The 15,098-nt window shown below is 44.2% G+C and overlaps 1 protein-coding gene across 2 annotated transcripts in view; it reads left to right on the top strand.

The window, feature by feature from the left end:
• The first annotated feature begins 2,195 nt into the window (after positions 1-2,195).
• Positions 2,196-15,098, top strand: part of LOC135396762 (HEAT repeat-containing protein 5B-like) — a 61,887-nt gene continuing 48,984 nt past the window's right edge. For both annotated transcript variants that reach the window (XM_064627915.1, XM_064627914.1), the window contains exons 1-10: positions 2,196-2,287; positions 2,690-2,946; positions 4,550-4,770; positions 5,303-5,411; positions 5,522-5,671; positions 5,821-6,001; positions 8,260-8,414; positions 10,927-11,173; positions 12,120-12,260; positions 14,720-14,970. In XM_064627915.1, the coding sequence (XP_064483985.1) occupies positions 2,818-2,946; positions 4,550-4,770; positions 5,303-5,411; positions 5,522-5,671; positions 5,821-6,001; positions 8,260-8,414; positions 10,927-11,173; positions 12,120-12,260; positions 14,720-14,970 (1,584 nt within the window). In that variant the 5' untranslated portion in view covers positions 2,196-2,287; positions 2,690-2,817. The remainder of the gene's footprint in view (positions 2,288-2,689; positions 2,947-4,549; positions 4,771-5,302; positions 5,412-5,521; positions 5,672-5,820; positions 6,002-8,259; positions 8,415-10,926; positions 11,174-12,119; positions 12,261-14,719; positions 14,971-15,098) is intronic.

Here is a 15,098-nt window from a genome sequence, read left to right as displayed (position 1 = left end):
GTGTGCCTCCCTAAGTTTTGTAAGGATGTACCCTGTGCATTTTTGAGTGTTCAGCAAACAAGTCCAACATAAGTCTCACACAAAAGGTGCTTAGCATACAGTCCTAAAACAATTTTTAACAGCACTTTGCAGTACACTTTGTCTATGTGGCTATCCTGAGCTGTGGCTATTTGTAGCGATCCTGACGGCATCGCTAGCGTGTCAGAGTGAAAAAACTCTCGTTCCAGGTCAAGGTTTGGTTGTGTTATATTTCCTGTTGTGCATGATAGTTTTGGCTTTCTTATGTGACATTGCAAACATAAGTTAGCAAAAAACAGAGATTGCTGGAATAAAAAGTGGTGTTCAAGAGAGAAAACCTAGATTTTGACGTAGAATTTATGTTTCCGATTGTTTATGTGGCTGCCACTTAGAAATCTCGTGAAACGTTTTGGTGTTATGGTTTGTGCAGGATTAAATTAATGTAGCTAATGTAATTTACTTAGTTCTAGTTATTATTTTAATTATTATTTAGTTATTATTATCAGCAGAGTAAATTTTACATACACTAAAACTGTGGAACATACTGAACTTGGTTATTACTCCAACAGGAGAGAATGCTTTTAAAAATAATAATAATAAATTAAAAATTATTGGACAAAGATTCAAATTGAGGAGCAAATAGGATGAAATGTGCTGTTCGATTGTTTTAACATTTGCCCATGCCTGCTTTGTACACTCAAAAATGTGTGTTCCTTAGGTGCCTTTAGGGTTCTTAGTTTTCGGCTTAAACCTGATTTTTCACGATAGTTCCCCCGGAACAAGTTTTCAGGAATTTGGGTAAAACCCGATATCTACCCGAAATCCTTGCGGCCCTTCAACTTGTCGTTCTAGGTAAACTGTCGGAAAAGTGAATCATAATATCGGCAAAGAGAGCTATTTGTCCTCCTTTTATAATCCCCTCCTGCAGGAGTAAAAGACGAGCTTTCGTGGAGTTCGGGCAAGTGTTTGAATACTACGGCGGTCATTCACTGCCCCAGTTCCGAGCGAAAAATACATATAAAGATTCTTGTTTCTTGTCCCAATGTCACAGCAGTGGCTCGTTTCATATGCCTTTTGTTTCACCCGATTTCCCAATGACATATCAAACAGAGATTGTAGCGCCTGAATTCTCGTGTGTAACACCCGATTCCCCGCCCAGATTCGAAAAATCTGAAAACCCGAAACCTAAGAACCCTAGGTGCCTTGTGTTCCATGGGGAGTTTGTGTGCAGCTATTACATTTGTGGAACTCGTGCTTTGGTCAAAAACACAGCAACGCTTGGGTGACTGGGTACTGGGTAGCAATGCGAACTACAATAGTAGGATGAAGTGCTCTTGTCTTCTACGTTCATCTTCCCATTTCCTCAAACTCAAGCATATGTTGCCTTCTTCAACTACACCTTTTAGTCTTCCCCCCCCCCCCTCCCCCCCAAACACACGCACACACTTTTATTCTTCAGGGTTCCTGACGGTTTCCTGTTGCACATTTCTCTGACCTCTCTGTTTATATTCAGGTTTATTTACATTGTCGTCCTGGAGTGGGTGGCGCCAGAAGGTAACATAGCACATGATGTCCTCCAGTCAGAGATGTGGGTACCGGTATAGAGGGAATAGGGCATATGCATGTGGCACCCTGCTATACCACCATACGTGCGCATTACTGCAAGGCGAGTATTTGCACCTACACTACCATCTCTACTGTCTATTTCAGAGAAAGAATAGGTAGCGGAAACTGTCACGAATCCCGAAAAAGAAAGAAAAAAAAATTACAGTGGCATGCAAGCAGGTAAAAGTGTCTGCGCGTTGGTGGGATCCAAAGTCGTGCTGAAGGCTCGGAGTTGGTAGGATCACATCCTGCCACCAGTTGTGCTCTCTTAGGTTTTCCCAGGGTTCTCAGGCAGACTTTGCCGACGAATGCCGGCACAGTTTCCCTTGAAGTCGGCCCAGGATGCATACAAGCACCCCTGTCCGCCACTCCTCCCTGTGCTCCCCACATCCGTCCACGTCTGTACCCCGCTTAGAGTCACAGCTGCTTCGAGGGGCCAACACGAAATAATAATAATAACAAAAAACAATAAAAAAGAACCAGTTTCGTCTGCTCCTAAACGACGCGACGATAGAGCGACGGCGCAGGACGCCGCGGAAGCGACTCGTTTGTAGCCTCGTCACCTCTCTACCCTCTACCTCTACGCACGCACGGATATTTAACCCGCCATCCACATCAATTTTGATGGTGGGTGGGCGATGGGTAATCGGGGAGTTGGTACTTGGTGAGTGATACCTTTCCTGTGATGTCAGATATGACAATGATTGCCGATAAAACAACAAGCATGTATTCCTGACGATCTCTGTTGGCTTGGGAGGTTGCACGGTCCTCTTTGTGAACTCGACACCCTCCAGACTGTCGAGACAAAAAAATAAAAAGCTGACATGAATGTATCGCTCTTGTTCTCTATGCTACTTTACCATATTTTGCCACAGCGGCAAGACCGTGAACTCTCACGTTTGACGTATCTATAAGACATTAATTTCTCCACAAAAAGTGCAAACCAAGTTCTTGCCATTTGACACTGCCAATTTTATTAGCCAGTGCGAATAACACTTTTCACAAAACGAAATTCGATATGATTATGAAATTCTGATTCCTAACGTTCTAATATTTCTCTCTGCAGGTGGAAGTCATGTTAGCGCCGTTTCAAGACTGATAGAATAAAAGCAAACATATCAAGAGCGGTGCACAGTTACTTGCGCTGTTCTTACAGTAATCTTCTTTCCTTCGGGAACATTTCAAGGCCTGAAGATGATGGAACTTTCGCATAGCCTCACCCTAAATGAGGAGGTTCTTGCACAGTTGCCCAAAGCCAAAAGACCTGTCTTCGTCTATGAATGGCTGCGCTTTCTCGACAAGGTTCTTGTGGCTGCACAAAAGGTGAATGGATATTTTATGAACTCACATTGCCAGGCTAGCATTCCCTTAAACTCATAGAGAAACAAACAAGCATGTTGTCTCCCCCACTCTTTCCTGATGTCCTTTCCGTCTGTCCACATTGTACGCCGCTCATAGCTACAGTCACTTCGCGGCGTTATCACGGAATGGAAAATAAAACAAACAAAAAGGAGCATGTTGTCTGACTGCAAGGAGCTCGTGAGGAACATGTCTTTTGATACAGTTCTATGCTGACACCCTCATTCTCTTAGAGTAGCTGATTATGATATATAAAACCATAAATTATCGTTACCATGTCAAGACACCACTTAAGTTTGCAAAACCACTATCTCCTCCAGATCGGGGATGGGGGTTCACTGGTGCTGGGAATATGGGCCGTGATGAGTGCAGGTGCTTTGATTGCCTCTAAAAGTTGTCACTCAAAATGGGGGGACAGTCATAATTGATTGCCACCAATTCCTATAGCTGTACGTTCCTTATGCACATACTGATTAATGGCAGCATCCATTCTGTAGCGCTGGGATTAAGATCTATTCAAAAGTTAGAGCACATTTCTGGTGCTCTGTGGAGAGCCACGGGACAATTTTTTAAAAATAATTTCTCATTACAGTCGCACCCTGATATAACGAACCTCACGGGGAACGCGATTTCTTTTGTTGTATCGAGCCTGATGAACTATGGCAGCCAGTTAGGACAGGGAATACAAATTACTGTACCGCAAATTTCTTTATGTAGCATTTCATTATATCGAGGTTTGACTGTTTGACTGTATATATCTCAGCTATGAAAGCCTTTGTCACATACGGTACCATTAACTGGGCATTTCACATATTACTAATTATGTAATTCAAATTCAAATTTGCCAGTTACTTAATACTGATTCAAAAGTGTGAAATTGTGGAATGGGGTGCAGAAATGCTCACACAAATCGTTTGCAGATCAAGGAATTCCCAAGCGCTGGACTTGTCGTTCCTACATCCATCGTTCTGTATCGCAACCTGGATGTCATCCCATACTGACCTACTTGTAGTTTCAATGTTAGTCTATAGATGATTTCAGAAAATCCCAGTGCTCCTTGCGCACGTGTTGCATCCTGGGAGATTACTGTCATGAGGAAGGGAGAACAGTCCTTCTCTTTTTTTTTTCGCTGACTTCACACCTCGTGGACAATCGACCGAGAGAGGAGAACCAGAAACAGTTTGGAGACCTTCTCCTTTCCGATAAGCAAGTTCCCATAGCTTAAAGTGGTGCTGAGCACTCTGGGATTATCTGAAGTTGTCTATTAACATCACCGTTTTAATGTGTTCACTGATTTGTGTCATGCCTAACACTGTACAAAAAAGTCGCACTTGCATTACCAACAGCATACCAAGCGTTCAATGTTTCTGGTATCTACAGGCAATAATAAATGTACGCAAATTGTTACTATTGATATTGCCATTTACACATCTCACTTTATCTCCTCTAGTTGGAATCTGTGTCATGCTGTTTGCTTTTTGTGTACCATTTCTACCCTGTAATTTCAAACCATTCTTCTGCACTCGATATGACATAATGACAGGAATTCTGTTGCTCTCTTTGGCAGGGCGATATCAAACAATGCCAGCAGCAGCTAGTGGACCAGTTGGTAGGACAGATGCGAGAAGGCTGTCCTGGTCCCCCAAGCCGCCGTCTCTTGGGTTCCTGTCTGGCCACCTTGTTCAGCGTGGGCGACACCTTTTTGCTCTTTGACACAATCAATAAGTGCAATGATCAGTTGCGTGGACGAGATTCCTCTGATGCTCCAGGGCAGCTCACTGCACGCTTGTAAGGATGCCTTTTTCTTTTCAAAGTGAATATTAATGCAACTGAAGCGAATACATGTTCATCGTATGTGGGGATATACATATGGGATATAGGCATCTGGATATTTGTATGCAGCAGCACTCACATAATTTTACACCAGTTCTTCTGGCATTTTTGGACTTAACGAGTGCAGCCTTGGAGCTGTTTGAATATGTTTGGTATGGAGGAGACATCATTGAAGTTGAGACTTGAATGTAGAATTTCATATTCAATGTGGTATTCAGATTGAATTATTGGCTTCGATATTCGGTATTATTCACTACTAAGCTTCTCCTGTGAGGCTTGGAGCCTCACAAGTTATTGCGCTGTCACTCCAGAAATCCAAACGTAACAAAGACAATGTAGCTTGTGCTACCTGCTCCACCCTGCTCCCCCTCCTGCAAGGTTACCACATCTGTCACCAGAGATGTGTGATCTTGCAAACAAGCACACTGCAGCTATCACTACGGCAGAGAGTAATATATGATTGGTCGTGGTGGCTACCAACTTGCAGAGCGGCAATGAGCTGTTTGGGTGCAATGTACCTGAAACTGGGAAGAATGGTCGGACGAAGTTACCAGGATACTGTCCAACTCCTCCTGAAATCTCTAAAGAATTCTGAGGTAATAACTGACAAACTGTTATTCTCTTGTTGACCAGGATGCTCTCGTGTAATGTGTTGTAAAGAACCATCCCTCAGGAAGCTTACTTAGTTCGTCTAATTTTAATGCAGTCACAGTGCCGTTGTGAGACAATGCTGACCATGGAACAGCTGTTAGCTGGGTTAGGTCCTTCGGCAGGGACACTGCATAGAGACGTAACTAAAGCTGCGCGACACTGCTTGGTCGACCGTGTCATGGCTGTACGGTGTGCTGCCGCTAGGGTGAGTGTTGTTGCTGTTCTCTCTTTCACAGTTTGTTCGCCATATGTTGTAAGTCCTTATAGGCATTACTACTTGTTGGGTACCTGTCGTATGTATTGCATGCCCTGTACATGCCCCTTAATGTACCACTACATATGTCCCTGTTGCAGTGTCTATTAGAGGTTGTTCGTCCAGCATCCCCGCCATCTCTTTCGCCTGCGGAGCTCGAGGCCCTTGCATGCGTCTGCTTTCGAGCTTTCGAAGGCTCTAACTACCAAGTTCGCTGCACTGTGGCACACCTGCTTGGTACCTTACTGGCTTCACTTGTTGCAGCCCCATCTCAACCTCAAGGTATGCAAAGCCCTTTGTTGTTGTTATTAATTATTACTATGAATATAATCGTATATCTTGATTGAACCAAATGGCTTCCAATGTGACATTGCAAATTTTTAGCCTTCCTAATCCACAAACGGGATGTTAAATACTGTATCCTTGCCAGATTTCATTGAGAAAAAAGAAGAAAAGAACTGTGTCTTGATTGTCCCATAATGTACTGAATTAGAGTGAACCCTCGTTAATATGAACCCCGCAACAAACAAATTTCCCACTTGTCCCCCCGGAGGTGAAATGTAGCTGATACTGGCTGTTGTGCCTCTTCATTGTCATCATGAGTGACCACATCAGATCGCCCCCAGATGCTGCAGGGTGAGCTGAGCTCGGATGATGTGCAGTACTCATGGCTTACATGATGCAGCACTGGCTGGTGGTTCCTGCTGATACTTCAGACGTTTGAAGCACCACAGGAAACCTGTCAGAATAGTAGTTCGAAGAGCTCTGGGACGTGGAAAGATGAAAGAGAGTTATAGTAAAGGATAAATTCTACACAGGGCAGAGCTGCTTGTAGTGTGGGGCAGGCAGCGTCCCCATAAGTGAATCCCCTCAGTGAATCACTAGGTCGAATATCTGTATGGGCCTCTGAGTGGCATATGGATCTTAATCCCAATAAATGCTTACAAATAAGTATTGCACATAGAAAGCAACCCCTTCTGTATTCTCACTCCCTAAATGGCATACCGCTCCAGGTTGTCCTATCACATGGGTATGTCGGTGTTGTAATCGCCTCCGACCTCCGTTGGAACAAGCATGTAGATGATGTAGCCCGAAGAGCAACTAACAAGCTCTGGTTCCTTAGGCGCTATCTCCTCCACAATACCTGTGCGACGAAACCAACTACCTAGTATTTGTCCCTAGTCTGACCCCTCCTTGAATACGCCGATGTAGTCTGGGACCCTTCGTTTATTCAACTCACTCTACCCGCGAGTCAGAGCTGTGACGTATGAGAGTCATCGTACGTCATCGACTCCAGAGACCTACATCGAAAGGGGAGTCGCTGCGAGTCGACTCTCGAGCACCTTGGTTTTGAATCCTCGAATTTTAGACTCTGAGTCGCTATCACGTGGACAATGTCCTGAGAGCCACATTTTAGCCACCAAGAGTCGACCCTCTCGACTCTCGAGTTGCTGCTCAAGTCCAGTAAACAAACGCGACCATTGTCAAGCTGGAACGTGTCCAGAGTCTAGCTCTGCGTTTTATCCGTAGTTCCTATGGTATGCAATCTTCCGTATCTGCTCTATATGGGCAGGTTGGCATTGAACCGTTATCAATCCGTTGAAAGATTCACAACTTAAAACTGTTTCTGCAGATACTAAACAATGACCTCAAAACCAACTGTCGTAATCTTTTTACCTTAAAAAGCATAAGAAACGGAGCTGTTTTGTAGTCCTTAATAAAGGAAATAAAAACCCAGTGCGGGGGAACATAAAAAGAGACAACACGGCACAGCACTAAAAGTGCTTGTCACTTAGTGCTGTGTTGCGTTGTCTCTTTTTATGTTCGCCTACACTGGGTTTTTATCGCTTTTATTACTTTTTACCTTCTCTGTTGCACAAGCTTGTAGAATTCATCATAGTCGACACGTTTACACTCTAATCCCCCAGGTAAACTGTTATCAGTATTCTTTTGTACACTGCACATCTGTTGAATGGAATAGACACCCAAGCTCTGTGATTTGTGTAGAAAACAGCTCTGCTTTAGTTGATTCCATAACCCCGATGCTTTCTGCTTAGTTATTTTATATTGATCGTTCTATTATGTGTGCTGTTTATATTGTCTATTTGTTGGTTAGTTACTTTGCTTATCATTCTATCTGTATTTGCTCGCCTGTTTGCCCTGATTGTGTTGTACTCCCTGTACGATATGCTACGACTGGCAACTGCTGACTAGCATTATTTTTAAATAAATAAATAAATAAATAGGCTAGTTCTCCTTCGCAGTGATGGAAATCCAACCACGATCAGTCGTCAGGTAATGCCATAAGGTCTGAAGCTCGTGGCACGTATTGGCTGTTGCACATCACTGTTACAGGTTGCCACAGGACCATTTTGTTTGTTATATGTGCCGTAGCTATGAGATCAACAGGGCAAACTATGGATTCATGTGAAGAAGAAAACCAAGGCCTCATGCAGAAATGCAAAATGTTTGTAAAACTTGCGCGCAGGTTTTTGCCCCACTGAATATTTTGACGCAGCATCACCATGTACATTTTGCAGGTGGAAAAAATCGTCTCGCAAGCCTAGAAGAGGCACTAGGACTGTTGGCATCGGGCTTCCTCCGTGGTGGCATGGGGTTTCTCAAAGGCAGTGCTGGTGAAATGATCAAAGGTGCATCGTCAGTGAGCAGGGAAGTACGAGTGGGAGTCACACATGTAAGTTCTTTCATGCAGCCCCTTATCTTTAAATGACAGTTGTAGAGACAAAGGCGAAGAATCATGAGGAACTTTTGGTTCTTATATGTACATGTACCGTATTTACTTGCATAGTTTTAAGCAAGAAGTGGTGCTGATATGTAAAGTAGGGTAGATGTGACATCTCATTTTAAAAAATTGAGAGTACCCATGCTAAAATAGGCATTATGGAAGTACACCGCATTATGTGGCAAAACATGCATTTACAGTAAACCCCCGATAACTCGAAGTCATAAAAACCGGAACAACTTTCGAGATAAGCGGGGTTTTCGAGTTAAGCGAATAGCGAAAATTACGTTGCCACAGTGTTACTACAACACGCTACGTTATGAAACGTAAAAAAAACAAAAAAGAAAAAAACGTTCCTACAGTAATAGGGCTTGTAAGCAATTCAAAACCATTCATTTTTCAACATCATGTGAGAGGGAAGAACACCATAATAGCAGTCTGTTTGGCATTCACGTCTGGGAGCAAGAAAGCATTTTCAAGCACTTTATTGCAACGCATGAGACGCTTCTCCCCGCACGTCACTACCAAGGGCACTCTGCACTCTCAACGGTTTCAGTGTCACTCATTTTACCGATTACTGGAACATCGCCGTTGTAAAGCGCATAATCCTCAATGTTCAAGTCATCTGCATGTGAAGTCATCTGCATCATCAACATGCGAGGCACATCACGTGCAAAATTCGTCACAGCCATTGAACTCTTCTGCTGGCTTCGGTAAGGCAATGGAAGATGAGAAACCCGCATGAACGAAACAGTTCATGATAGATGCTTGATGAACTTGCTGCCAGGCACCTGATAAGAGCCAGCTTCCGCTCCAAAGCCAGGGACTTGCATGTGCATTGTTCAGCCATCACGTGCTAAGAAACGAAACTGACGAGTGCAGAGGAGGAGAAGGAGTGATGGTGGGTGGAAAGGGCAGTGCTGTCTGCCTGCCAGCCACAGCTGGCGGCATTTTGCAAGGGTGAAAGTGAGTAACTAGGACTGAAAGGCTTTGGGGGAACCGAAGAATGCACGTTATCAGCAGTAGGTACGGTGACCTACGCGGTGACGGAATTTCGAGATATCCGTACTTGGGCTAAAAAAAAGCTTGTGACTTAAAAGGGCCAAAATACACAGGAAGCATTGGGACAAGGATCGGGATGCAAAAACAAAATTCGAGATAACCGACATTTCGAGATAAGCTAGTTTGAGTTAACGAGGGTTATTTAGGATCAAGTATTTAGAAGTTGCATAGAAGGGTCATTAAATACAGGCACATCTTTAAATTTACAGGTAAATGGTTAAGGGTGTATTCAGGGATAGAGATGGTACAGTACAAAGGTTTCAGTGCATGTCAAAGATTTCTCGCTGGAGGAAAATTAACCAACCACTGTGTCATCACTCATAGTTGTCTTATGACATAGAACCACAAATTATCAGAAATCATAGAGAAAAGCACAACTGTCTTCGTTTTTCATTGTTTTTGGATGTTAGCAGACAACACGTTCATGCAAATTCTTGATGGTTGCGAGAGTGATGCAAGCCAGTTTCAGGGCCCCACACTAATGTGTGTACATAAAACCCCAAGTGTGTGCAGATACTAGTTCTTTGGGGCCTCACAATATTTGAGTCTGTTATTTAAAACTCTTTATTACTAATGGCTTCCATAGTGGTTTCTATGACACGTACCGCATTTTCTGACATAATTTCCATACTTTTTCTGCCCAAAAAAGTCGGAAACGTTTGGGTGCACTAATTACATGGGGACATTAGGAACGATGTTCAAACAAAGTGGTACTCCCAGATTTTAGTACATATACTGGCTCCTGGTAGAGCCGGTATTGACGTTATCACTGCATTGCGCAGGTTTCTAAAGAAGTAGTACTCTGACCTGCCGTGCCTGCCGGGTAACCAGAGATGGTCGGCTCGGTCGGGCGACAAAATATCAGGCCACCTTTATTCTATCTTTATCCTACTGGCGAATGTCGGGATGCTGCTGGAAGTTGCAACTAGGCGTACTGACAACACATTGTGTTGTAAGTTCATAGTGTATTTGTTCAGTGTTTCTTTCTGTACTTGTTTTGTAGTTCGAGTGACAGCATCGTCCATCGTGTCGAAGGGATTGTCATCCAAATGCAGGGCATATAGCGCTGCAATATCCTCGGTAGCACTGCCTCCGTTGGAATTAATTGTGAAGCAGGTACATACAAAAGGGCACGGCAAAAACTACGTATAGTAAGCAGAAATCAATCGCCGCAGTCCCTGAGAGCCATTGACCCAGATACATATGCGCAAAACTGAGGATGTGCAAACTACACGATTTTTTCTTTTCTCTTCATTTTTCGTGCCACAATTAGGGGTATGCAAAATTATGTGGTGGCACAAATTATGCAAGTAAATACGGTATTATGATCCTTAAAAGTAGAGTAATGAAAGTTAGAATGTTCCTTTTTTCCCTGGGATTTATGAATGTCATTTCACTGCAGGCGTACGTTGTGTTATTACAAGAGATGGGTGGACGTTCCCTGGAGCGCCATCTAGGCACAGTACTTGCCCACCTGTTAGAGCTCTCGGGACACCCACGTGCTGTGCAGACACATGTGGAAGCAGTGTACAGTCGCAAACGCATTTCCTTCGCCTTGCGCTCACTGCTGGGAAAGATGTTGAGTGAAAAAGCGCAGGCACAAGCATGCAAAGACCTTGCTCAGCTTGTGGCCAAGTATATCAATGCAGGTGACCACCTATTACATCTCATTGTAACCAGTAGATATTTATGTGGTTTACCGTGTATTCACGCAAGCAACATTCTTCACAATACTCCACTGGAAGATGCACAATACGTCATAGCTAAAGCCCCTAGCTTTCTGCGATGGAAAATTAGATTTTCCGCGAAGTGGGATTTACAGTTTCGCGGTATTCAGCAGGCAACAGAAAACAATAAAAAAATGAAGTTTCAGCATTCTCCCAGGATCACGCAAATGCACAGAGTGTAAATGAACCTCAATTTACCATAAGAGATACATACACAGGGTGTGTGCAGATAAACCAAAGTGGGATTTGCATACGCAACTCGTTGTCTATGGACCTGACAAACCTCTGGTGGCGTACGACGGCACATTCATACGTGCGAAAGCTATAGAAAAAGAGTTAACCTACAATGACAAACTAACCAAGACTAACCTAATTTGATGTAAGCTGACACTCTAGGAAGTGTGAGGTGAAGCCAACTTGCAGAATGGTAACACCAAACAAAGGAATGCCCATAATTATGTAATATACCGAATATTCCGCAAAAAACTGACGATTCTGCGGGAAACGGTATGTTTTGCGAGACATGGCCAGTTCCACGAAATTTCATGGAATCACGGATTCGCGGAAACCTAGGGGCTCTAGTCGTAGCTTTCTACTGCCATGTGAGTGTGAGGGCTGATCATTATAACATTGTCTTTTCGTGCACTTTTAACCATGGGGATTGTCCTACGGCTGGACTGACGGTGTCGTTTGCTATGCGTGCAGTATGCTACTCCTGATATTCCTGGCTCCACGCAAATACTCGACATAAGATGCGGTGGGACTTCTGTCCCGTTAGCACTTTTTTGGTTTTTCTTTCACTAGAATATTCCGTGGGATGTTGCTCGTACGAATAAATGGTTACCCCAGTGGCTGACTTTCATTTCAGATTCTGCAGCAGTGGAAAGTCGGGAAGGAGAAGCGTCTTCGGTCAGCCAGCATGCTGTGGTGTGTGCCCTCAACGAAATTGGTTGCCTTCTGGAGACGTTGGGCACCACTGCCTCCACTATCATTACAGACCCCAGTGTTGGTAAGTCCGTGGACTGTCCCACGTAGAGCTGGACATTGTCAGTTACTGTGCTGTCATTGGAACAGCACTGGTCGACAATTCTGCTTCTGTCATATTGGACCTCCCCTGAGATGCATGTAGGCATGCGGGTTATGGCGTATATGGGTATTCTAATCCTGTGCTTACACATGCCAACTACACAGTTTTTTGTTGTTAAGTTGGTGATTGATATGAAGCTTCATGAATAATGTTAAAGGAGCACTGAGGTGGACCCCAAATTTTTTTTGCGTTTTTCGGTGCGGAGTGTTCTCCAATGAATGAAATGGGTTCCTGCGGAAGAACGATGAGAGCAGGTGACCTACAGAGGGAGGGCTCTGTTCCCCACACCTTTTAAAACTTCTGCTCGTGAAAAGAGCGTATTGCGGAACGAGAGGAAGTCGTGACGTATGCTACTCCCCTCACGTGACCAGTGGCGTACATCAGCGCAGCTCTAGCATGTATAAGAAGAGCCGCTGAAGTAATGCTGAAGTTTTCGGGAAATATTTTTTTCTAAATTCGGGGGGTAAAAATCGGGTAAATAAACATGTGCACTAAATTCATGCGAATTCCGGTGAAAAAACTTCCAATAGGCTATATTCGGGGGGAAATCGGGCTCAGTTACTTTTGAGCAACTGAGCACGATTTCCCCACGAATTTAGCCTACTAGTAGTAGTAGTGGTTTGGTACAAACGGTGATGTAACTGCATTTGCTGCCAAACAAGTAAGTTAGTGCATTCCTACAGACATCCAAGTGAGGGCAATTTGCCAGGCAAAAATCGGGTTTCACCCTAAAGAGGCAACCTTCAATTCGGGGTGCAAGTTCGGGGAAGAATTGGGTAAAACCCTAAAACTTCAGGCTCTATGTATAAGCGGCACGCAAGCTGCAAGGAAAAAAACAAATAAAAAATGCCACAGAGCCTTCAATACGTCACACGAGAATTGTGTCTGCCGTCTGCGGCTGCCTTCTCAGACTGCATTTTGTAAATTCGATTGCACAGCTATAACGCACCGCAGAGCGAAAATATTTTGCATGGGGACATGGGGACTCCTGGTGGACAGCCTGACAGATGAGGCAGGATTTCGAGCGACATTAAATGTCACCTCATTGCTCCTTTAAGGCATCAGAGGGAAATGGGAAGCATTCAGGACTGGAGGCAAGTTCGAAAAGATACATTTGTTGTCTGGGAATCATTAAAAAAATTACGATATTAATCCCACATGAAGCAGAAGCAATGTCTCTCTGTGCATATCACTGTGCAGCAACGTGTCCCGTTTTGCTCCGTTTACACACCTCACACCTCACCCTCATGTTATAGCAAAGCAAAAATACTGTATTTCCTCGCATATTTTGCGCCATCGCATAATTTGCGCACCCCTAGTTAAACATTAAAAATGACAGGAAAACAAATAATTTGCATAATTTGTGCACATAATGAAATTTTCACTGCATTTTAAAATGCTTACATGGGCTCATAGCAAAAGCACCTCTGTAACCTGGATCATGTTTTTTGCAGCAGGTCAATATGCTGTATGTTTTCTTTGGATAGTGATATGACCATAGGAACAAAAACCTGCTGTCTGTAAACATAACACAGTGAGAAAGTAGGAACGAGATGAACGACACTTGCGTACGTGTACCGTTTTGGGTCTGCTGTGCACAGTCTGCTGACATAAGCTGCACACGTTACACATGCTAAGCATCATTGTTGTAGAATGAGGCCCATTGGGTCAAACATGAATGGTCCTGAACAGCCTAATAGGCAGAGACCTGCAGACCATTGTGAATCTTGCCACATCTCAACACCTCCAGCTCCTGCACCCTATTAGAGCCTCAGTTTTCCACAGGGGGGCAGGCTCTACCAACTACACCTAGATACAGAAAGCCTGCACGCTCGTCGACATGATGTAACAATTAATAGTCAGCCAATCAGGATCGTGTTTTCAACGGCCATAGCAAATCACGAACGTGCTTTCAGAGGTCGTGGCCATGGAGAAGCACCACCGTCGTCTGTGAGTTGTGATTGAACGTCCCCACCTACTAAATGGGAAAACTTTGAAATAAAGCGCAAAACAGTCTCAATCTTTCTCAAAACTGATTTTCTGGAAAGCGTCTTGCACTTTTTGTCTAAATATTTGGGTCTGCATGTTCCAGGGGAGCTGCAATCATTTGTGGGTTCTTGAATTCGCAGAACGGTGAATCGCAGTAGCAGAGAAATTCCAACTCTTAATTGAAAGAGGGGGAGGAGACAATGCGCAGGCTTTCTCTGTCTAGGTGGCGTTGGCACTACCACCCAACTCCTCTATCACCAACCCTCCCTGAACTCTCGCGGCCAAGCATAAACAGATAAAGTTCTTAGTTTGAGTCAGACAATCTTGCTTGCATAAACCTTGAGACAAGGTGCTATGTGTAGTCCTGTGACCTGTGCTGGTATTCTTTCCAGGCTTGGCAGAAACTGTATGCTCTGTGCTGGTGCATGGGAGCAGCGCTGCTCGTCTGTCTGCAGCGTGGTGCCTCCGCTGCCTTACATGTGCCGTGCCCAGCCAGCTGACTCCCCTGCTGGATCGCTGTACTGCACAGCTGGAGAAACTCAAAGCCTCCCCCGAGGCTCTCATGGGCCATGCTGCTGCTCTGGCTGCACTGCTCGGTGCCGCACGTCACACACCTCTGGGGCTACCTCATAATTATGGAAAGGTAGGACCTTTATTTTTCTGCAGTTTACGTCCTTTTCACTAGCACCAGTGCTAGTGTTGCGCTACTTTCGGTTTAGGCTAGCAAACGTGTAGCAATGCATTCACACATTAGCGTAACAACCTCATAGT

The sequence above is a fragment of the Ornithodoros turicata genome, chromosome 6 (genome assembly GCF_037126465.1).
Source record: "Ornithodoros turicata isolate Travis chromosome 6, ASM3712646v1, whole genome shotgun sequence".
NCBI classification, from domain to species: domain Eukaryota; kingdom Metazoa; phylum Arthropoda; class Arachnida; order Ixodida; family Argasidae; genus Ornithodoros; species Ornithodoros turicata.
This window is presented reverse-complemented; position numbering and strand designations above follow the sequence as displayed.